At 40.9% G+C, this 23,457-nt stretch overlaps 1 protein-coding gene across 1 annotated transcript in view; it reads right to left on the bottom strand.

The window, feature by feature from the left end:
- Window positions 1-23,457, bottom strand: part of itga8 (integrin, alpha 8) — a 285,429-nt gene that overhangs the window by 113,180 nt on the left and 148,792 nt on the right. Inside the window, exons 14-16 of the mRNA XM_060900203.1 lie at window positions 17,305-17,350; window positions 9,487-9,594; window positions 1,830-1,885 (exon numbers count right to left, since the gene is read on the bottom strand). Coding sequence (XP_060756186.1) covers window positions 1,830-1,885; window positions 9,487-9,594; window positions 17,305-17,350 — 210 coding nt within the window. The remainder of the gene's footprint in view (window positions 1-1,829; window positions 1,886-9,486; window positions 9,595-17,304; window positions 17,351-23,457) is intronic.

Raw genomic sequence — 23,457 nt, 5'->3', positions numbered from 1 at the left:
AACAAATGACCATATTTTGATGTAAAGTGATGTACACAAATGTTATCACATTTCCATTATAAGGCATACAGTAGTAATGAAAAATAAAGCATACACTACTGTAGTCATGATTTACCAGATTTGACTTACAACCCCGATTCCAAAAAAGTTGGGACAAAGTACAAATTGTAAATAAAAACGGAATGCAATAATTTACAAATCTCAAAAACTGATATTGTATTCACAATAGAACACAGACAACATATCAAATGTCGAAAGTGAGACATTTTGAAATTTCATGCCAAATATTGGCTCATTTGAAATTTCATGACAGCAACACATCTCAAAAAAGTTGGGACAGGGGCAATAAGAGGCTGGAAAAGTTAAAGGTACAAAAAAGGAACAGCTGGAGGACCAAATTGCAACTCATTAGGTCAATTGGCAATAGGTCATTAACATGACTGGGTATAAAAAAAAGCATCTTGGAGTGGCAGCGGCTCTCAGAAGTAAAGATGGGAAGAGGATCATCAATCCCCCTAATTCTGCGCCGACAAATAGTGGAGCAATATCAGAAAGGAGTTCGACAGTGTAAAATTGCAAAGAGTTTGAACATATCATCATCTACAGTGCATAATATCATCAAAAGATTCAGAGAATCTGGAAGAATCTCTGTGCGTAAGGGTCAAGGCCGGAAAACCATACTGGGTGCCCGTGATCTTCAGGCCCTTAGACGGCACTGCATCACATACAGGCATGCTTCTGTATTAGAAATCACAAAATGGGCTCAGGAATATTTCCAGAGAACATTATCTGTGAACACAATTCACCGTGCCATCCGCCGTTGCCAGCTAAAACTCTATAGTTCAAAGAAGAAGCCATATCTAAACATGATCCAGAAGCGCAGACGTCTTCTCTGGGCCAAGGCTCATTTAAAATGGACTGTGGCAAAGTGGAAAACTGTTCTGTGGTCAGACGAATCAAAATTTGAAGTTCTTTATAGAAATCAGGGACGCCGTGTCATTCGGACTAAAGAGGAGAAGGACGACCCAAGTTGTTATCAGCGCTCAGTTCAGAAGCCTGCATGTCTGATGGTATGGAGTTGCATTAGTGCGTGTGGCACGGGCAGCTTACACATCTGGAAAGACACCATCAATGCTGAAAGGTATATCCAGGTTCTAGAGCAACATATGCTCCCATCCAGACGACGTCTCTTTCAGGGAAGACCTTGCATTTTCCAACATGACAATGCCAAACCACATACTGCATCAATTACAGCATCATGGCTGCGTAGAAGAAGGGTCCGGGTACTGAACTGGCCAGCCTGCAGTCCAGATCTTTCACCCATAGAAAACATTTGGCGCATCATAAAACGGAAGACATGACAAAAAAGACCTAAGGCAGTTGAGCAACTAGAATCCTACATTAGACAAGAATGGGTTAACATTCCTATCCCTAAACTTGAGCAACTTGTCTCCTCAGTCCCCAGACGTTTACAGACTGTTGTAAAGAGAAAAGGGGATGTCTCACAGTGGTAAACATGGCCTTGTCCCAACTTTTTGGAGATGTGTTGTTGTCATGAAATTTAAAATCACCTAATTTTTCTCTTTAAATGATACATTTTCTCAGTTTAAACATTTGATATGGAATTTTGAAACTTCCACATCATTGCATTCCGTTTTTATTTATAATTTGTCCCAACTTTTTTGGAGTCGGGGTTGTACAATACGTTGCCACAGGGTTGCTCACTGGGGATAAATTAGGGCTAAAATTAGCTCATGTTTAAAGTCTTCAATTAATTTCAATTTTCTGTAAAGCTGCTTGAAAGCTCTGTACAAATAAACTTGACTTACCGACGCTGTCTGTGATTCCAATACCAGAGACTTTAGCACAGATGTCCACTCTCAGACTGAAAGACAGCATATGCAAATATGCATCAAACTCCACTTATTTAATAAATATGAGCTCCATAATTATAACGATTACAATTCCATGACCTCCATGAGCATGATATAAAATAAAATAAATTGCCAGGATCAAGCTGCTGAATAATGATGACGGAAGCAACATTGTTCATTATTGATGGACGCAAATTGGGATTAAATAACAAAATAAAAAAATTGCCAAGATCAAGCTGCTGAATAATGATGACGGAAGCAATGTTGTTCATTATTGATGGACGCAAATTGGGATTAAATACTTTCATGTAACATTATTACATTTGACAGCAAAGAAATAAATACCACTGGCTTCTTAGAGAGCACTCGACATTTCCCATCCCCCTATTTTTTGAGGGTTAAAAGGTAAGCGCTTGTATTTGAAGTCTAGATATTATTGAAAACCCTTTCTCAAATATTTATACTCAAGAAAAATCTGGCAACCTTGGAGGAGTGAACTAGGTGATTTACATAATCTTAAAGGAGGGTCCAGAAAAATCAACTTCAGCAGGTGTGCAAACCAATTCTGAATACATGTAACTTTCCCTCATGTAAATACTGATGTAATTTTTGGACAAAGTTGTAGATTTTGAATACGAACCTTTGTTAGTTCCTAATAGTATTTTAATAACTGTCCTCAATGTGAGCTCCACCAGACTACCATCCTACTCCACGTTCACTAATCACTTCCTCTTCCTGCCGTGTGTTCACGACGATACACTTGATCAAATACTAGTTCAGAAATACAGAAACTTTCAACTCAAGTTTGAACTAGTTATTGTTGGCCAAAGCCATTTCACACCTCTGCTACGATATATAACTACAGGTGAAATACATAGTCTATACATACAGTACGTCAAATATTTTTGGTTACATTTCAAAGGAATCAGTCCAATGTTGTTTATTCAAGCCTTTCTCATGGCTTAGATGTGATACATATCTCCTGATAAAGGCTATGCTGCTAACAGAGTGATCTTAGATGATGAAGGCTATGTGATCTGAAGTAAAGAATGCTGTGCTGCTAACTGAGCGATCTGAGGTAAAATAAGGCTTGCTGCAAATTGAATTATCTGAGTACTGAAAGCTCTCCTGATTTGCTCTTGTAATATTGGTTCCGGGGCGGCACGGTGGTGTAGTGGTTTGCGCTGTTGCCTCACAGCAAGAAGGTCCGGGTTCGAGCCCCGTGGCCGGCGAGGGCCTTTCTGTGCGGAGTTTGCATGTTCTCCCCGTGTCCACGTGGGTTTCCTCCGGGTGCTCCGGTTTCCCCCACAGTCCAAAGACATGCAGGTTAGGTTAACTGGTGACTCTAAATTGACCGTAGGTGTGAATGTGAGTGTGAATGGTTGTCTGTGTCTATGTCTCAGCCCTGTGATGACCTGGCGACTTGTCCAGGGTGTACCCCGCCTTTCGCCCGTAGTCAGCTGGGATAGGCTCCAGCTTGCCTGCGACCCTGTAGAACAGGATAAAGCAGCTACAGATAATGAGATGAGAGGAGATGATATTGTCATCCACCAATTCAGCCAAATGTACCATTTCAATTTCTAAGAACATTGAGAATTTTTTTTTCATGCTGTAAGAGTGTTCTGCAGCCTTCATTCCTTTGTAATATTAATTTGCAACAACCACTACAAACATATACAGGTCTGTTATTATGTCTGATATCGACACAGGAAGTCTCCATCCCCTGAGCTGTACGATTAATTTGGAGGAATGTAAAAATGGTGTTGCTTTGAGAAACTACTGAGGGCCTCATAAAATCCATCCCCTGCCCCTTGACTCATTATTTCTTCCTGTTTTGTTTTTACTTTTTTTTAAATTACCAGTTCAGTTTGTCCTGGAGAACAGTTAAATGATGCTGCTAACTGAATGATATCAGGTAATAAAGGCTTTGGTGCAAACCGAGTGATCTGAAGTAACGAAGGCTCTTTGGCTAAATAAGTTATCTGAGGTACTGAAGGCTGTGGTACGAAGCACGTGATCTGAGGTAATAATGGCTATGCTGCTAACAGAGTGATCTTAGATAATGAAGGCCATGGTGCTATGTGATCTGAAGTAAAGAATGCTGTGCTGCTAACTGAGTGATCTGAGGTAAAACGAGGCTTGCTGCAATCTGAATTATCTGAGTAATGAAAGCTGTGTCACTGAAGGAGTATTCTAAGGCGATGAAAGCTCCTCTGCTAACCAAGTCATTGGAGGTAATGAAGACTATGTTGCTAACTGAGTGATCTGAGGTTTAAAAAAAAAAAAAAAAAGAGTGCTATGCTTCAAATTGAGTGATCTGAGGTAAAAAAAAAGTGCTATGCTGCAAATACAGTGATCTGAGGTAAAAAAAAAAAAAAGCTGTCCTGCAAATTGAGTGATCTGAGGTAAAAAGTGCAATGCTGCAAATTCAGTGATCTGAGGTTAAAAAAATGCTGTACTGCAAATTGAGTGATCTGAGGTAAAAAGTGCAATGCTGCAAATTCAGTGATCTGAGGTTTAAAAAAATGCTGTACTGCAAATTGAGTGATCTGAGGTAAAAAGTGCGATGCTGCAAATTCAGTGATCTGAGGTAAAAAAAAAAATGCTGTACTGCAAATTGAGTGATCTGAGGTAAAAAGTGCTATGGTGTAAACAGTGATCTGAGGTGTAAAAAAAGTGTGATGTTGCAAACAGTGATCTGAGCTAAAAAAAAAAAGTGCTGTACTGCAAATTGAGTGATCTGAGGGGGGAAAGTGCTATGCTGCAAATTGAGTGATCTGAGGTAAAAAAAAAAAAAAAAAGTAGTATGCTGCAAACTGAGATAAAAAGCATGTTATGCTGCAAACAGATAGGAGGTAAAAAAAAAGTGCTATAAGGCAAACTGAGTGATCTGAAGTAAAAAAGTATGCTATGCTGCAAACAGTGATCTGAGGTTAAAAAAAAAAAAAAAGTGAGCTATGCTGCAAACTGAGTGATCCGAGGTCAAAAAAGTGCACGATGCTGCAAACTGAGTGATCTGAGGTAAGAAAATAGTATGTTATGCTGCAAACTGAATGATCTGACACTGTTTTTTTTAACCTCAGATCACTCAGTTTGCAGTGTAGTACTTTTTTTCACCTCAGATCACTCAATTTACAGTTTTGCATCTTTTTTTTTACCTCAGATCATTCAGTTTGCAACATAACACTACTTATTTTCTTACCTCAGATCATTCAGTTTGCAGCGTAGCATGCTGCAAATTCAGTGATCTAAGGTAAAAGTGTGCTATTCTGCAAATTGAGTGATCTGAGGTAAAAAAAAAGTTGCTATACTGCAAATTCAGTGATCTAAGGTTAAAAAAAAAGTGTGCTATGCTGCAAACAGTGATCTGAGGTAAGAAAATAGTACGTTATGCTGCAAACTGAATGATCTGAGGTAAAAAAAAAGTGCAAAACTGTAAATTGAGTGATCCGAGGTTAAAAAAAAGTGTGCTACACTGCAAATTGAGTGATCTGAGGTAAAAAAAAAAAAAAAGTGCTATGCTGCAAATTCAGTGATAAGGTAAAAAAAAAAAAGTGTGCTATGCTGCAAATTGAGTGATCCGAGGTAAAAACAAATAGACTTTGCTGCTAGTCAAGTGAGGTAATGAAGGATATGGTGCCAACTGGTTGAAATGAGGTAAAGGATATGGTACTCTATTGCCGCTTTTCCACTACAAACGCGGCTGAGTTGGGCTGAGCCGTGCCGTGCTGAGTTGGGCTGAGTCGAGCTGAGTGGGGCTGTCGGAGTTGCATTTCGACTACAACCGCGCTGAACCGTGCTGGCTGGAAGTGGGTGGACACATTGGGTGGAGTTAGCGAAAGTGGGTGGACGTCAGGTGATGTCGTTAAGCAGCACAAACAGTGACATCAGTGAGCTTTTAAGCGGTAGTCTCATGACCCGAATAGTAAACAATAAACATGGAGGACATGGAGTCGTTAGTGTTGCTGGTCTTGGTGCTGTGGCTTGTTGTCACCGACAACGCCAACAGATACTGGCAAGAGCGTATAGATGAGGCGAGGCGCATAAGGCTTCATAATTCTCGTAATTCGTAATTCTTCTTCTTCCGGGTTTACGGTGTTTACAGATCCCAGCGTGCTCGCGGGGCGTGTGTGGGCATGTGAGGACACTCCTCCTCACCAATCAGTGCACAGGGGAGTGTCTGCCCACGCCCCTAGCCTCACTCGGCACGGTTTGGCTCGCTTCAGCCCCACTCCAAAACGGTGCGAGTTTTAGGGGCTAAGCAGGGCTGAAGCGAGCTGCGTCGTGCTGTTTTTTGGTAGTCGAAACGCGAGCCGTGTCGGGCTGAAGTGAGCTGAAGCGAGCTGAAGTGAGCTGAAAAAGGGTAGTGGAAAAGGGCCATATGAGATACCAAGGCTAGAAGAGATATTATTTTGATCTAGGCTAAATTTTTTGGGCTCAGGGCTAACTGAGCTAGCTTATGTCAAGATAAGAAAATCTATAGAGAAATTGATGTGCACTGAATTTTGCATATTTTTTATAGTGGTAATTGCTTCAACATTATTTATTACTTTTATTCCTATTACTTTTGTAATAATCTCCAGATTGTGTGCAGTTTTTTTTCCCTGAGCTTTGTGTTTATGTCTGAAGCTGTCCGTGTTCCTGCATTGCAAGAATCATACGGCTGTAATAACTGAGCTGTTTAACATAATCGGTAATACTGTTTCAGCTTGTACAGCATGTTCTGGGACGTGTGGTAACCCCCCCACGCATTCTCACACCTCCCATTTGTACTTCCGTGTGAGTGTGCACATTTCTAAGAATTTCTAATGATATTCCAGCCTGCAATTTCACTTAAAATTCCTAATTCCATCTAAGCGGGCTGAATTAGTGCGAATCTGAAATAACTCACAGACACGCACACATACCCCTCGTACGGAACATGTGTTTTTACCCAAGTTTTAAGTGCCCATAAACACCTGGTGTTATGCTCCATGGATGAATATGAAATACCCACTATGCTGTATTTCAGTCTCCACGGACACCAAAAAGACAGTGCTTTCCGCGCACTGACTGAAACCATGGCGACCTTGCCATGACCTCTGTGGTGCGGTCACGTGTCATGCTATGAGCAAAGTCACGTGTGCATTTGAGTGCGTGTGTTGGGACAGCATACATTTGTTTAACAAAGGGAAAAAAACCATGCTGAATAACTTAATGATGTTTCTCTGTCAGCCTCGTTAAGAATGTTCCTTCGTGAGGAGGGTAATTACCACCCACAACACACACACAGACACACGCACACACCAGCGCCAGGGGACAACCCCTGACCTGTGTGTTGACCCTGTAGGAACGCTTCCTTACTTGCAGTCTATCTGCCAGCTACAATTACTGTACACAATTCTAACTTAATAGCATCCTGTCTGTGTGTGTGTGTGAGAGAGAGAGAGTGTGAAGAGTTCAGGACTCCATGCCGAAACACAGATAGCACAGTAATAGTCCAGCTTTTGCCCAAATTGTTTGAACAAGTACTGTATGTTCTGGACTGCTTGGAATGACAGACATTACTTCAAACACACACACACACACACACACACACACACACACACACACACACACACACACACACACACACATTTATCTCACTATCCTTGTGAGGACCTTCCATTGACATAATTATTATTGCAATTATTTAATGCTGTGCCTGCACCTAAACCGAACCTTAACCTCAGTTATGAAAAGGAAACTTTTTGGCTCTTTTATTTTTATTTTTTTAAATCTCTGTTTAAAAATCCCAACAACAGCAATTTCCTTGTGGGGACTATCCAAATGTCCCCACAAGGTGAAAATTGTCAGATTTTACTGTCCTTGTGGGGACATTTGGTCCTCAGTAGTATATAAACCAGGGCTTTGAACCGGTTCAAGGAACCAAAATGAAAACCGGGAACTTTTTCTATTTCACATGGAACAGAAACGAAACCAGAAACTTTATTATTTTTTATGTTCCGGAACAGAAACGCTTATTAAAAATAATGGTAACCGGTTAATACCGGTTTTTATTTCGTTCCTCAAAGTTTCCGTAGCCTACAAATAAAGTCATTCTTCTCCTGCGCAAGTTTCTATGACCCGCTGGGGTTCACTTCCTGTGTGACGTTCGCTGACTGAATGGAGAGAGCGGGAGGGTGGACTACTATCACGCCTCCACATCTTAAATAAGAGGTAAATATTGCAGTCTATCGTTATTCAAAAACGTCAATTTCAAACACGATATCAATATATTTGTCCACGTTAATGAGAGGCTCGCGAACATTAAATGACGTTAACCTCTGTTAGCCTATCAATGCATAGGGCCTGACTAGCCTTTGGTAACACACTAAACGAATTATCTTTCATTTTTGGCACTTTTTCTGTTTGTGTAGATGGGAAGACATACTGAGAATCCAAATCGCCAACATTTGAAATAATTGTTTTGAATTATTTCTTGTCTTATTTAATGAAGGTTGTAATAGAATTAGCCTACATTTGGCTTAAGCTGGATGAGACAGAGACATAATTTTATAGCCATTTGTTAAACAGCTGACAGGGAACGTAATTAACCGTTCCGGGAACGAAATTTTTTTGTTCTAACCGGTTCGGGAACGTCTATTTAATGGTGGAACCCAAAACCGGAAACGTTAAAATTCTGTTTCTGTTCGGAACGGACCAATAGGAAAAAAATTCTGGTTCAAAGCCCTGATATAAACACACACACACAGCAGGGTTTGATTCCACAGATGAAGATGAAACAAAACCATAAATATGAGAGAAACAGGAACTCTGGAGTTTTCAATTTTACTGGTCTGGTGTCTCTGTTTTCATCTCCGTCCCCAAACCAACCAACCAACCAACCAACCAACCAACCAACCAATCAATCAATCAATCAAAATAAGAAGCGCAAGATCAAATACAACTAAAATTATATAAAATACCTCATTGGACATCTGAGATTTGAACTAAAGCCCTTTTTCTTGGTGATGGAAAGATGTGCACTAAACTGAGGTTTATATTGTGGTGGTCATATGTTGAAATAATGTGCTTAATTTTAAGCGCATACATATTACATCACTCATAAAATAGGCCACACCCACCAGTGCAAAAAAGGCTGCAATTAGTACATATGGTCCTCTCTTTGCACAGTCTGTACTTTTGTATCCCACACCTAAATTGTCTGTTTTCCCAAATCTTCTACTGCTGTATACCCTGTGTGTGTGTGTGTGTGTGTGTGTGTGTGTGTGTGTGTGTGTGTGTGTGTGTGTGTGTGTGTGCCAAACCTAACAGACACACACGGCAAGCATCAAACAAATCCACAGTGACTCACAAAGAGGGAAAACATAAGGCTGCACATAAATGTGTGTGTAAGTTTGTGTTTCATGTGTGGCAATGTAAAGCGAATCCCTGTGTTCAGGTTTCTTTACACAATCAGTGTCACGACTCGACCGGAACAGCTGGACTCATGTGGATGCAGAGAACCCTTTAATATCTGACAGTGTATATCCCAGAAAAAAAGCACACGCGCTAATATAGTACAAAGCTGATTCCTCATCAAACTGAACCATAAGGGAATCTGACTAGCTGGTCATGGTGCGACACTTACCAGGAAACCATGATATGAGAGTTGGACATGAAGCAGGTCTTGTTCTCCGGGTTGAGGATTTTGGGAGTGAGGATGAGCTGAGCGTCTACTGTAACCACAGGTCTTGCTCTAAAGGCATTGACATTAACATGAAATTAAACCCAAACATTACTACTTGATGCTTTTCCACATATGAACTCGTACAGTACAGTGGCATGCAAAAGTCTGGGCGCCCTTGCTGAAAATGTCTGTTACTGTGAATAGTTAAGTGAGCAGATGATGAACTGATCACCAAAAGGCATAAAGGTAAAGACGAGACATTTCTTTTCAGCAAGATTTGTGTATTATTTTTGTTTTGTACAATGGGAGCGTGAAAAAAGAAAAGGAACACCATGCGAAAGTTTGGGCACCCCAATACATTTGAGTTCTCAGGTAACTTTTACCAAGGATCCAGACCTTAATTAGCTTACTGAGCTGTGGCTTGTTCAAATTCTTTGTTAGGAAAGGTCAGATGATGCAGATTTCAAAGCTGTATAAATTCTCTGACTCCTCAAACTTGTCCCTAAAATCAACAGCCATGGGCTCCTCTAAGCAACTCCCTCGCATTCTGAATAATACAATAATTGATGCTCACAAAGCAGGAGAAGCTACAAGAACATAGCAAAGTGTTTTCAGGTAGCTGTTTCCTCAGACTGTAATGTTATTACGGTAAGAAATGGCAGTTAACAGAAACAGTGGAGATCAAGGTGAAGTCTGGAAGATGAAGAAAACTTTCTGAAAGAACTGCTCGTTGGATTGCTAGAAAGGCAAATAAAAAACCCTGTTTGACTCCAAAAGACCTTCAGAAAGATTTAGCAGACCCTGGAGTGGTGGTGCACTGTTCTACTATGCAGCGACACCTGAACAAATATGACCTTCATGAGAGAGTCATCGGAAGAAAACCGTTCCTGAGTCCTAGCCACACAATTCAGTGTCTGAAGTTTGCAAATGAACATCTAAATAAGCCTGATGCATTTTGGAAACAAGTCCTGTGGACTGATGAAATCAAAATAGAACTTTTTGGCCACAATGTGCAAAGGTATGTTGGGAGAAAAAAGGGTGCCAAATTCCAGGAAAAGAACACCTCTCCAACTCTGAAGCATGGGTGTGGATCGATCATGCTTTGGGGTTGTGTTGCAGCCAGTGGCACAGGGCACGTTTCATTGGTCGAGGGAAGCACGGATTCGAATAAATACCAGCAAATTCTGGAAGCAAACATCACACCATCTGTAAAAAAGTTGAAGTTCAAAAGAGGACGGGTCCTACAATAAGACGATGATCCAAAACACACCTCAAAATCTACAATGGAATACCTCAAGAGGCCCAAGCTGAAGGTTTTGCCCTGGCCCTCACAGTCCCCTGACCTAAACATCATTGAAAATCTGTGGATAGATCTCAAAAGAGCAGCGCATGCAAGACAGCCCAAGAAACTTATAGAACTGGAAGCCTTTTGCAAGGACGAATGCGCAAAAATCCCCCAGGTAAGAACTGAAAGATTATTATCTGGCTACAAAAAGTGTTTACAAGCTGTGATACTTGCCAAAGGGGGTATTACTAGGTACTAACCATGCAGGGTGCCCAAACTTTTGCTTCAGGTCCTTTTCATTTTTTGGTATTTTACGCCTGTAAATGATGGAAATAAAAATGTAATCTTGTGGAAAATATTAAAGAAATGTCTCGTCTTTACCTTTATGCCTTTTGGTGATCAGTTCATCTTCTGCTCACTTAACTATTCACAGTAACAGACATTTTCAGCAAGGGTGCCCAAACTTTTGCATGCCACTGTACATATACATCCATTTTAACATTACACTCACTGGCTACCTTATTAAGAACACCCTGCTGTTTAAGGCAGTTCTCTAATCAGCCGATCCCTTGACAGCAGCACAATGCGTCAAATCATGCAGATACAAATCAAGAGCTTCAGTTAATGTTCACTTTATTCAAACATCAGAATGGGAAAAATTGTGATCTCAAAGTGTGACTTTCTTTCACTGTGGCATGGGTGTCGGTATGACTCAGATGGACTGGTTTGAGTATTTCAGAAACCGCTGATCTCCTGGGGTTTTCACACACAGCAGTCTCTCGAGTTTACACAGAATGGTGCGAAAAATCGAGTGAGCAACAGTTCTGTGGGTGGAAACAAACACCTTGTTGATAAGAGAGGTCAGAGGAAAATGGCCAGATTCGAGGTGGTTCGAGCTGCCAGGAAGGATATAGTAACTCATAGCAACTCTTTACAACCGTGTTGAGCAGAAAAGCATCTCAGCATGCAACAGCACAAGACCACATTGGGTTCCAGTCCTGCAGCCAAGAACAGGAATCTTAGAATCAAGAACAAGTTCCTATTACAGTGGTATATCATATTAGATTATGTCAAATTACCAAAACCAGATGTTCCTGGACTTTTGAAAGGCACCCCGGATATACATCAGGGAATATGAGTACATATTGAGTACATACTGAATATGAGTACATCTGAATGAACAGATCATGCGTTCTAAGTAGATAAAAATATGGCTTCAGATTCTTGTTCTTGGTTGAGTGGAGTGGAACCTGATGTGATCTTTGGCTGTTGGAGCTCATCTCCCTCAAGGTTCAATGTGTTGTGTTCTGAGATGCTTTTCTGCTCACCACAGGCGATTGCTCTAAGACAACGAGGGAGGCTCAGCCTCCTCTAAAAATGACGAACATCGTGTAGGATGAATTGCGCTAGGCTTATGTTATAGCTGACCTTATAACATTGCTATTTCAGATCCAGAATCATAGAAAATTTATGTGCTCAACCCAACTACAGTGCGAAATCATTCCGTTATAACTTTCCCCAGTTCGCCTAATGTGCGCGTGAGTTTTTCCCCCTCGTGACAGCACGATGCAGCCCAGCCTCAGTGGACTTCAATGGCATTTGGGAGCGATGGGCTTTCAATATCAAAATGCAAGACGGTTATTGGACAAATACTGCGAAAACGCCCGCCCACGGACTCCCATGGACTCCGAGCCTCACAGTGGGAGGGACATGGCAAAGCTTTCCGCGAGGAGACTGGTGATTGGTGAAAGCGGCCGGATATTTTCTTTGATTGACAGCTCGTTTCAAATATAGACAGGCAGCGGTGAATTTCAGTTCAGTCCCATGCGGATTCGCAAGTGCTGTGGTGTATTGTAAGAGATCAGCTTACATTTCGATTTCATTCATTACATACGGTTTCTACCAGCTTTTTTAGTTTGTATATATTTTCATTGTAAATAAAGTGTAAATATAGTGTTGTCAAGTTTGCCATCTTAGTTCCAGAAATTTCGTTTATTTGAGTGACTGAACTTGAACTTGAGGGGGCTAGTCAGCTAGCAAGAAAGCTGCGCACGGATGCCGAGCATTGCTGATTTAATTTTGGCGAAGCCATTTGCCAGTCTTCCTTTCGAGGAAAAAATTAAAATTAAAGAGCAGGGTAGACCAACGCCTCAAATTGACTTGGTGAAAAAGGTAGGGAATAATACTCGTTCCTTTCAGCTCTCCTGGTACGAGAAAATGAATTGGCTAACAGCAAGTGACCCACATCAACAACAGTAAATAGGCTACTTTAGTAATATGTCATGGATGGACCAAAAATATAGAATCTATTTAAAATGTTTATGCTGAGTATATTATATTGGAATATATATTTCTCTGGATATGAATTAAACACAGCTACAATTTGGAAAACATTTTAAACAAAAACACAGCTGAGAACATTTCACACTACAGACCTGGATTAAAAGTGAAGGGTTATCAAAATTGTCAATAAAACATTTCTCAGTCAAAATAAGTAAAATATAGGGAAAGTATCATTGAATGAAATGTGTGGCACCCAGCTCTATGTTTGGCTCCCCAAGGTCAGTGCTTGTGCCTATTCCAGAACACTCTGCTGTTACTGCTGAGGTTCCTGACAAAGAGCTGCTTTCAATAATGACCAATTTTTAAACAACATGCCACAATTTTAAAATATAAAATGTTAAAATATACCCCCCCAACACCACCATCATGTATATTGGACAGTAGGCTAATGGGCCAAAAGAACCTGTTATTTCACAGTTTGTGACCCTGCCAACAATCAGCCAGATCAGAGGCAAGAGTATGGGCAAAATTGATGTGTTTTTTCTTTTAAAATCTGGAAATATCGTAACCGACCAGCCTCCCCTGTTTGAAAGACTACCAGCCGCCACTGCTGCTCACCATGGTTGTACGGAGTTATTTGTACATGTTATTTGAGTTAACCTGGTCTTCATTTCAGCTCGAACCTGTCTGGCTATTCATCTCTGATCTCCTGGAAAACTGCTGTTCACTGGATTTTTTTAGTTCTGTCTATGGTGGTGTATTAGGGCCATTGTAAGTAAGTAAGTAAACAAAGAAACAAAAAACTGAGCTGAAGGAGGAGGTAATATTCCAAGAAAAAAAAAAAACTTAGAATTTCTGAGATTAAAGTTGTAAATTTATGAGGAAAAAACTCGGGTATTCTCTGAGACAACAATCACATACTTCCTGGCTGCACTGCATTCTAGGAAACATAGTTGAAAATCTCTTCACACTTTATACTTTTATTTTGCACGACCGAGAAGGAAAGACTATATTTCCTATAACTCTCGGCTCAGCCGTTTCAGTAACAGAGATTTGGGCAGATGAGAAGAATCCACATGCTGAAAGTAACAGGAAACTGCTCCTGCACAGTAATTATACATTGATAAACACCTCGGAAAAAAAAAAAAACACAAACAACTGTGTGCGGTTTATATATTCATATCCCGTTGCATCCAGGAAGCACAACAATTACATGATTGCCGACTTTCAGGCTACAATGTATTTGGGGGAATTTCCTATAACTCTCGGCTCAGCCGCCACAGCTGTCATGTGATGACGTCGATCCAACCTTGCAAAGTGAAGTGATCTGGTTCCATGACAAAAAAAACTCCCCCCCGAGTATTTTTCTGAGTTTCTTTCTTATAAATTTGTGCTTTTCGTCTCGGAATTTCTGAGATCTCATCTCATTATCTCTAGCCGCTTTATCCTGTTCTACAGGGTCGCAGGCAAGCTGGAGCCTATCCCAGCTGACTACGGGCGAAAGGCGGGGTACACCCTGGACAAGTCGTCAGCTCATCACAGGGCTGACACATAGACACAGACAACCATTCACACTCACATTCACACCTACGGTCAATTTAGAGTCACCAGTTAACCTAACCTGCATGTCTTTGGACTGTGGGGGAAACCGGAGCACCCGGAGGAAACCCACGCGGACACGGGGAGAACATGCAAACTCCACACAGAAAGGCCCTCGCCGGCCACGGGGCTCGAACCCGGACCTTCTTGCTGTGAGGTGACAGCGCTAACCACTACACCACCGTGCCGCCCATTTCTGAGATTTTCTTGTAAATTTGTCAGTTTTTAATCTCCAAAATATTCTGGGGTTTTTTTTGTTTGTTTTTTTGATATTATCCCCTCCCTCAGCTCAATAGTGCATAAACCCCCCCACTATTTTTCTGATTTTTTAAATTGTAAATTTGTGATTTTTTTATCTTGGAATTTAAAAAAACACATATTTATGATTTTATAATCTCAGAGAATATCGGCGTTCCTTCTTGTAAATTTTCAACTCTTAATCTTGGAAATTCTGAGGGAAATATTTTCTCCCTCAGAATACATCTCCAGAGACAACTGTAAGTAAAATCCATACTGGAAAGTGTAACATCCAACGTTCTGTCTTTCGTTACACTTAAACATGCCTCCGATTTGTTTTTGCTTTTCTGAATATAAAAAAAAAAATTAAAGACAATATTACATGTAACGATTTCTGACAATTTCTTTTTTTCTGTACTTGAATCTCAAATGTTTTTTTTAAAGCCTGATAATATTTATGCTGCGTTCATGTGCTATGGGAATTATGGTAAATACCAAACGCCGACATGGAAAGCACACATGAACGCCCCCTCTTGTGGTATTTTCCACTGGGCAACTCGTAGAAAATTTTGATCCACAAGTTGCCGAGATGAGATGAACTTTAACCTTTTCAACATGGCGGCGAGCGGTACAAGACACTTGAATGTTAAGCATTGTACGCTACTCAAGTTTTTTTTTTTTTACTAGTACAAGTGGGTAGTTTTTTGTGTCTATGCAATGTTGCGTCATTAACAAGTGTAATATAATACGTTAGAAATCCGTTTCCTTTAAAAATGTGTTGTTATGGTTTGTTTTTACCTATCCAGAGCAGACGCTATTGCTAACGATAGCTAACTAACTATTGCTAACTTGAATCTGGTCCACCATCTTTAATTTGTCAACAACAACAAAAGCATGTGAACACAACACACTGGTAAATACCACTTCCCAACTGGAAAATATCATCTTCCCATAGCACATGAACGCAGCATTATGCCAGTTCTATGTTGTACCATGAATAAAAATACTTTAAAATGTATAATAATTTGTATACACTGTAAATTTGAATATGTGAAGACGGATTGAAGACTTCAGGTTGTCTATAAAGTGTAACACCAAGCCAAATCCCAGAGATAAATTCTGAATCTGAAACCTTTTATTTGTTTATAGTTATGGTTAGTGTTGAGGAAAGTCCATGAAACCAGTTTGCTCCTGTTATCGCTTATGTTATGGCAGCTATAAACAGTTGGTCCCTTCACCAGCCTCTTTTTTTTTTTCCTCTCTCTTGAAGGCAATTCGGCAAAAAAAATTTTTAAATGTTGTCGTGTTAGAGAGAAAACCGAAAGCACAAAATCTTCTGTCCTGAAGACTTTCCAATGGTGGAAAATGTAAAGTTATAGCATTATCCCTGAGAATTATAAAGCGCTGTAACCTCTCCGTATCACTCTTTATCTCTCTACTCTCATCTTTTTTCTTGCTTTTTGTCTTTCTCTCTGTATGGAGGTGAGCACTCACTACATAAACTAACTGGAGTTCAGACGTGCTAATTGTTTTTTTTTTTTTTAGATTTTTTTTTGGGCTTTTTTCACCTTTATTGGATAGGACAGTGTAGAGACAGGACAGGAAATGAGCGGGACAGAGAGACGGGGAGGGATCGGGAAATGACCTCGGGTCGGAATCGAACCCAGGTCCCCGGATTTATGGTATGGCGCCTTAGCCACCTGAGCCACAACGCCCCCAGACGTGCTAATTGTTTTAACACTTACAATGTACACACCAGACCACCGTGTGTGTGTGGGGGGGGGGGGGGGGAGTGACTTTGCATTTTGGGACATGTTATTGTGTCTGTGTGTGGCAGGAAGTGAGCAGATGGTTTCATGAGGAAACAAAATCTAAGAGAAAGAAGCCACAAGATTCAAAGGCTGTATTCAAATACGACCGCTAAATGTTTTCTTGGTAAAACATAAAAAAAACCAAAAACTGGTCAACTGGTCACATATGTGGTAGCGCTGCATCATTAAACACTCGTTAAACATCAGTAAACAATACACACAGACACACACCAAGGTCAAGCGCAAAGCCCTGATCTTTCAACTGTTCTTTCCAATGAAAACCACTCTGACCAGCCTGCTGAGCCACTCACACTGATGAGTGGAACATGTGGAAGTGTTTGTGTAAATGACGCTGTGTGTATCTAAGTGTGTGTGTGTGTGTGTGTGTGTATAAGAGAAATGGAAATGGAATGTGTGTATGCAGCTGAAGGCATGTTACTGCGTTACATCAACTCTCCTTGGTCAACTAGGGTTACACACACACACACACACACACACACGTGTGTCTTACCTGTACACCGCTATGTGTGTGTGTGTGTGTGTGTGTGTGTGTGTGTCTCTTACCTGTACACCACTACTTTGTCAACTCCAAAAGCACCAACAATTAGATCTAAGGAAACAGAGACAAAGTGTTAAGAGGTGGAAGTAGAAGAAATCTTTAGAGAAAGACAAACAAAATGCAAGGGAGTGTGTGTGTGTGTGTGTGTGTGTCTGAGAAAGAGACGGGACAATGTGTCAGCTTCAAAGCATGCCGCAGCTGGGAGTGATTTGAAGCTCTCCAGCAGTCTCCGTCACACAGACGTCGCACATTTTACTCATATCTCTCTCTCTCTCACACACACACACACACACACACACATCCAAAGAACTAAAAATATCTCATGATTTCTGTTCAAGACACTCTGACGCACATCGAAACCAAAGACAATTAAATAACGTTCTGAATTTTTTTTCTGATCCAAATAACACAAGAAAGATACAAAGCCACATGAATAAATTATATTTCATATTTTCCTGGTCAGGATCGTGACGGATTCTGAGCCTAGCCCGGGAACTCTGGGTCTCAAGGCAATAATATGCCCTGAATGAGACACCAGTTCATTCCAGGCCAAAATTCGCACACACTTAGACATTAACTGACACCTAGATGTAACTGTAGGGCTGCTAATCCACCTACTAGCATGTCTTTGAGAGGAAAGGAGGAAACTGTAGAACCTGGAGGAAACCAATGCAGATGCTGGGACAACATGTGAAACTCCATGTAGACTGTAATTCAGGATCTAGCTGTGAGGTAATGCTTTGTTTTAGCTTTGTTCGAAGACAAGCAGTGCAAGCTAACTACAGCGGTGCTTGACAGTTAGTGAACCCTTTAGAATTTTCGATATTTCTGCATAAATATGACCTAAGACATCATCAGATTTTCACACAAGTCCTAAAAGTAGATAAAGAGAACTTAGTTAAACAAATGAGATAAAAATAGTATACTTGGTCATTTATTTATTGAGGAAAATGATCCAATATTACATGTCTGTGAGTGGCAAAAGTATGTGAGCCTTTGCTTTCAGTATCTGGTGTGACCCCCTTGTGCAGCAATAACTGCAACTAAACATTTCCAGTAACTGTTGATCAGTCCTGCACACCGGCTTGGAGGAATTTTAGCCCGTTCCTCCGTACAGAACAGCTTCAACTCTGGGATGTTGGTGGGTTTCCTCACATGAACTGCTCGCTTCAGGTCCACAAGATTTCGATTGGATTAAGGTCAGGACTTTGACTTGGCCATTCCAAAGCATCAACTTTATTCTTCTTTAACCATTCTTTGGTAGAATGACTTGTGTCCTTAGTGTTGTTGTCTTGCTGCATGACCCACCTTCTCTTGAGATTCAGTTCATGGACAGATGTCCTGACATTTTCCTTTAGAATTTGCTGGTATAATTCAGAATTCATTGTTCTATCAATGATAACAAGCCGTCCTGGCCCAGATGCAGCAAAACAGGCCCAAACCATGATACTACCACCACCATGTTTCACAGATGGGACAAGGTTCTTATGCTGGAATGCAGTGTTTTCCTTTCTCCAAACATAACGCTTCTCATTTAAACCAAAAGTTCTATTTTGGTCTCATCCGTCCACAAAACATTTTTCCAATAGCTTTCTGGCTTGTCCACGTGATCTTTAGCAAACTGCAGACGAGCAGCAATGCTCTTTTTGGAGAGCAGTGGCTTTCTCCCTGTAACCCTGCCATGCACATCATTGTTGTTCAGTGTTCTCCTGATGGTGGACTCATGAACACTGGCTAATGTGAGCGAGGCCTTCAGTTGCTTAGAACTTACCCTGGGGTCCTTTGTGACCTCGCTGACTATTACATGCCTTGCTCTTGGAGTGATCTTTGTTGGTTGACCACTCCTGGGGAGGTTAACAATGGTCTTGAATTTCCTCCATCTGTACACAATCTGTCTGACTGTGGATTGGTGGGGGGCCAGAGGGACAAAGTCCCCCTGAAGCTGACGGACTTTGGGCTTTTTTGACAGTGAAACTGGCCAATAAATGGATAGGAAATGCTAAATCATTTTACAAAAAATTAACACATTCTTACTGTACATATCTTTATTGTCAATGCGAGACTCATTTGACATTTCAATTGAGACTGATGTGCCTGTTTACGCATCCCTGAATTAATTATATTTTTTTCTGTGTGTGAAAAATAAATTAACTTCGATGCATAAACAAAATACCCAATTACAATAGATGCATACATTTTTTTACAATACACAATGTTAATTGGGTGAAACAATGACAATCCATGCACGAGCTGGTGCATGTGCCCAAGACTGGCACTACAAAGCCACCCCGGCCTCCATAGTTCGGGTCCTTTGACCCAGGAACTCGGAAGTCCTGCAGTAAACAAACAGTGAAGCAACTGGGAAATGCAGCTCTCGCCTACACAATCACAGATACGTAAAATAAAAGACCTGAACTTAACTAATGTGTATGTATGCTGTTATATGATTACTGTAACTGTGTATGGTCAGAAAAGACGATAGATAAGCGTAACCATTGCACAATAACGCTACAAGCGTGTGAACCCGCAAAGTTATTTAGCTGCTGGTTAGCTGCAGCATCCAGCGTTACAATGTGTCAGTATAGTGTAATGTGGTGCGGTGTAGTGTAACGCAAGGATATATCTCAATCTGCAGAGCTCTGCATCACAGTCTGTATGCAGTCGGCCAGATGGTTTTCTATTGCAATCGCGTGGCCACTTCAGGTAGCCCCGTATGCATTCGTTTAATGGTCTTTTGCGTGTTTAATAGTTACAAAATTATAATAAAGCAAATACTTTACGATTTATTTGGTGTATACTGATGATGTATATATATATATTTTTTTTTTGGCCAAGGGAAGGATGGCGGGCCAGAATTATAACATGGTGGTGCGCCACTTTAAAAATGCCCGTGGAGAACACTGCTAGGTATTCTATAAAACTTTAAATCAGGAAAAGTCATTTTCCCCCCATGTGAATTCAAAGAAATGACTGAGGTTATGTGACTTAGTAAGCAAATATAGTGCCTGGTTATCCCCCCCAAGGCGCAAGGCATTGTGGAAAGTAGAGAATGCCCTGAAGAGCAAAAAAATAATGAAAAAACACCTAGAATGCATCACTAATATCGATCTCTAAGAGCAAATCCTGCTATTTGTGTGTCAAGTTTTTTTTTTCTTGGCCTTCGAAGATTAAAAATCAGTGTCTTGCAATTCTTGGTATGGTATTTTTGTTACAGCGGTAGACATAAGCCATTTATAAGGAACAGACGTGCATGTTTTCACTTTCATTATTCGAATTCCTGCTTCAGCTACAAACAGTAACGATCCTACAAGCGAGCAGGCTCGACCCCGGCCAGCCATACAGCTGCAGTGGGCTGTTAATACACTTCTGTCGTTTTTAACAGCTATCCAAGGTTTCAAAGGCGTTTCATTTAGTCGCTGTGAGTGGTTAACCTTGGTAGAAATCATAACATAAGCTTAAGGTGAGTGACTTGTTGCCGATTGCCAGTTCAAATGAGCAAAGTAATCCCTCAGAAATACCAACCTTTCTGATTGGAATCTTCACGTTTTCTGTTGCTTTACCTACAAAGATAGGTCTTACCCAGCCAGCCACAAAAACCTGTTAACATTCGAGGCTTCTGTAGGTCTTGATTTGATCTTTGGTGGAAAGACTGGCAGCGAGTAGGTCACTATGTCAGGGAATTCCACATCAGGCCACATTTCTACTGATTCTGAAAAAAGATTCATGACGTTGTAGGGATCGATACTACTCATGCATTCCAGTTTTCGTTTTTTCATAATTTTTTCGCTCTTTAGGGCATAAAAGTCCTTCCTACGCCATGTGGTGCATAGGGCGCCGCCGATCTCCATTTCCGTAGCCCTCGGCCTCTCGCCTATTACGGTACATAGCTACGTTTACAGTGGGGGGCTAGTCCTCTGGTGACCGCGAGAGTTTGACTCCCCACTCGCATCTGTATTGCAGCATGCCTTGCCAGACGGCAGTAGGTACCATTTTTATGATGGTCTTTGGTATGGCCCGACCGTAAGTAGAACTCGCGATCTCCCGATAAAGAATCAGGGCATAATGAATCACGATATTTCAGGACAGAGGGCATGCGTTCTGTCTCTTGTGGCCATTTGGTTTTAGCATGCCTCCTGTCATGACAGCGTAGTTACCATTGCTATGGGGGTCATGTGACTGTGCAAAGCCTCTATATAGAGGGCTACCGCATGACGTCACCGCGCCGCGAGATTTTGTTAGGCGCCATATTGGAAGACCAAGTACATGCACTCACAATATAAAACAACGTACGAGCGAGAGTAAAGTGACACGATGGATGATAATTCGGGTTATGTGAGTACATTACCAGCTGCAGAAAGGGCACGGTATGTGGAGAAACTCGCTGTGATTGATGGGTTTGACCCATATGATAAGACTCGCGGCAAGGGAGAATGGAAACATAAGGAGGACCGGACACCAATTCTGCCATCTGTTTGCTATCCAGACATTGTAAACTATTTGTTGTTTACACCCAGTGCCTACACTGCTGATGACTTGAAAGCCTACAAGGGGCTACAGGCTTACAATTATGTTGTTAGTGGCTTGGTTCGTGATATTACAGCTGTTGTTAAGAATAACCTACACATAGTTATGGCCAAAGTAATCTTGTTGATATTTATCTTTTAATGATATATCTTTTCAGTTGAAAAATTCATACTTTTTGTTACTATTTGGGTATCCATAATTTAGGTTAATTTATCCAAATTATACATATGTATTTATGATATATGCCTACACAACAACTATGCTTTATTTATATAATAGGAGGGAGAGCAAGCCCCAAACCATCCTAAATTATTATTATTATTATTATTATTATTATTAAATTGTAGAAGTCTGGGAGGCTTGCTCCTCATACAGTTATCAACTTGGGGCCAATTTAGCATGTTTTAAATCTGAATTTCTTGCGTTTGCTTACCTCAAAGTGTCCGCAGATCATGCACAGACTTATCCATTATATCCACAGTTTTTTGCCAAGTCTCACACAGGTTTCTTTCAAGTCTACTGTTGGGCCAATAAATCATAAATAAAACAGCTCAGATTTGTTTGTTTAAGTCGTTTGCCACTCCACTTTATTCTCGTGGGTTCACATACCGCTGCCGTTATTTCCCCCTAATCACGAGTTTGTTGGTCTTCCAAAATGGCGCAGCAGGGTCTGTTTACTTCCGGTTTCGGGTGACGTCAGTGAAATCCCTCTATACACTCATCAGAGGCACCACCATAACCAGATGCCTATATATCTTTACCTCTGCCAACTGTGTTGGAGAACGTTATGTTTTCGCCTCCATTTGTTTGTTTGACTCTTCCCAACGTAACTGAAAAAGTAGTGAATGGATTTGGATGAAATTTGGAGGAAAGGTGAGCCATGGGCCATGGAACAATTGATTAGATTTTGATACGAATCTGAATATGTATGCCGATCCAGGATGTTTTTGTCTGTTCCCAATGCAATTCAAAATGTAGTGAACGGATTTGGATGAAATTTGGTGTACAGCTTTAGTATTATCCTAGGTTCAAGTGATTTGATTTTGATGTTGATAATCTATGGCTTGGCGGAGGTATGCGCACTCTACTTGGTGCCCTTCTAGTTATATACTGTATTTTCTTCTAGTTAGTTAAACACAAATTTAAAAAAAAAATACACTAATCAGAGTGAAAGTTTGTTGTCTGATTTACATTTTACATGCCAGGCTTTATATTTGCCTTGTTAACAGATTAGAAGAAGAAGAAGGCTTTATCTGTCACATGTATACAAGCACAGTGAAATTCCTCCTCTGCATTTAACCCATCTGAAGCATGAGCACACACACATACCCAAAGCAGTGGGCAGCTATGCTACAGCGCCTGGGGAGCAGTTGGGGGCCTTGCTCAAGGGCACTTCAACCAGGATACAGAGGGAGGGGAAAGTGCTGTTCATTCACTCAACTCCCCTCACATTTTTCCTGCCGATCCTGGGAATCAAACCAGCGACCCTTTGGGCCCAAGGCTGCTCTTCTAACCTTCAGGCCATGGCTACCTAGCAGTGCAAGTTAACTTTACTAGCTTTAAAAAAAAGGCTCTTGAGACACCAACAATCTCTGCTACTTCCTTCCAAGGTTTAACTTTCTTCATAATATCTC

Source organism: Neoarius graeffei, chromosome 19 (assembly GCF_027579695.1).
Source record: "Neoarius graeffei isolate fNeoGra1 chromosome 19, fNeoGra1.pri, whole genome shotgun sequence".
Lineage (NCBI taxonomy): Eukaryota > Metazoa > Chordata > Actinopteri > Siluriformes > Ariidae > Neoarius > Neoarius graeffei.
The sequence above is the reverse complement of the archived record's forward strand: the minus strand, read 5'-3'. Positions and strand labels throughout refer to the sequence as shown.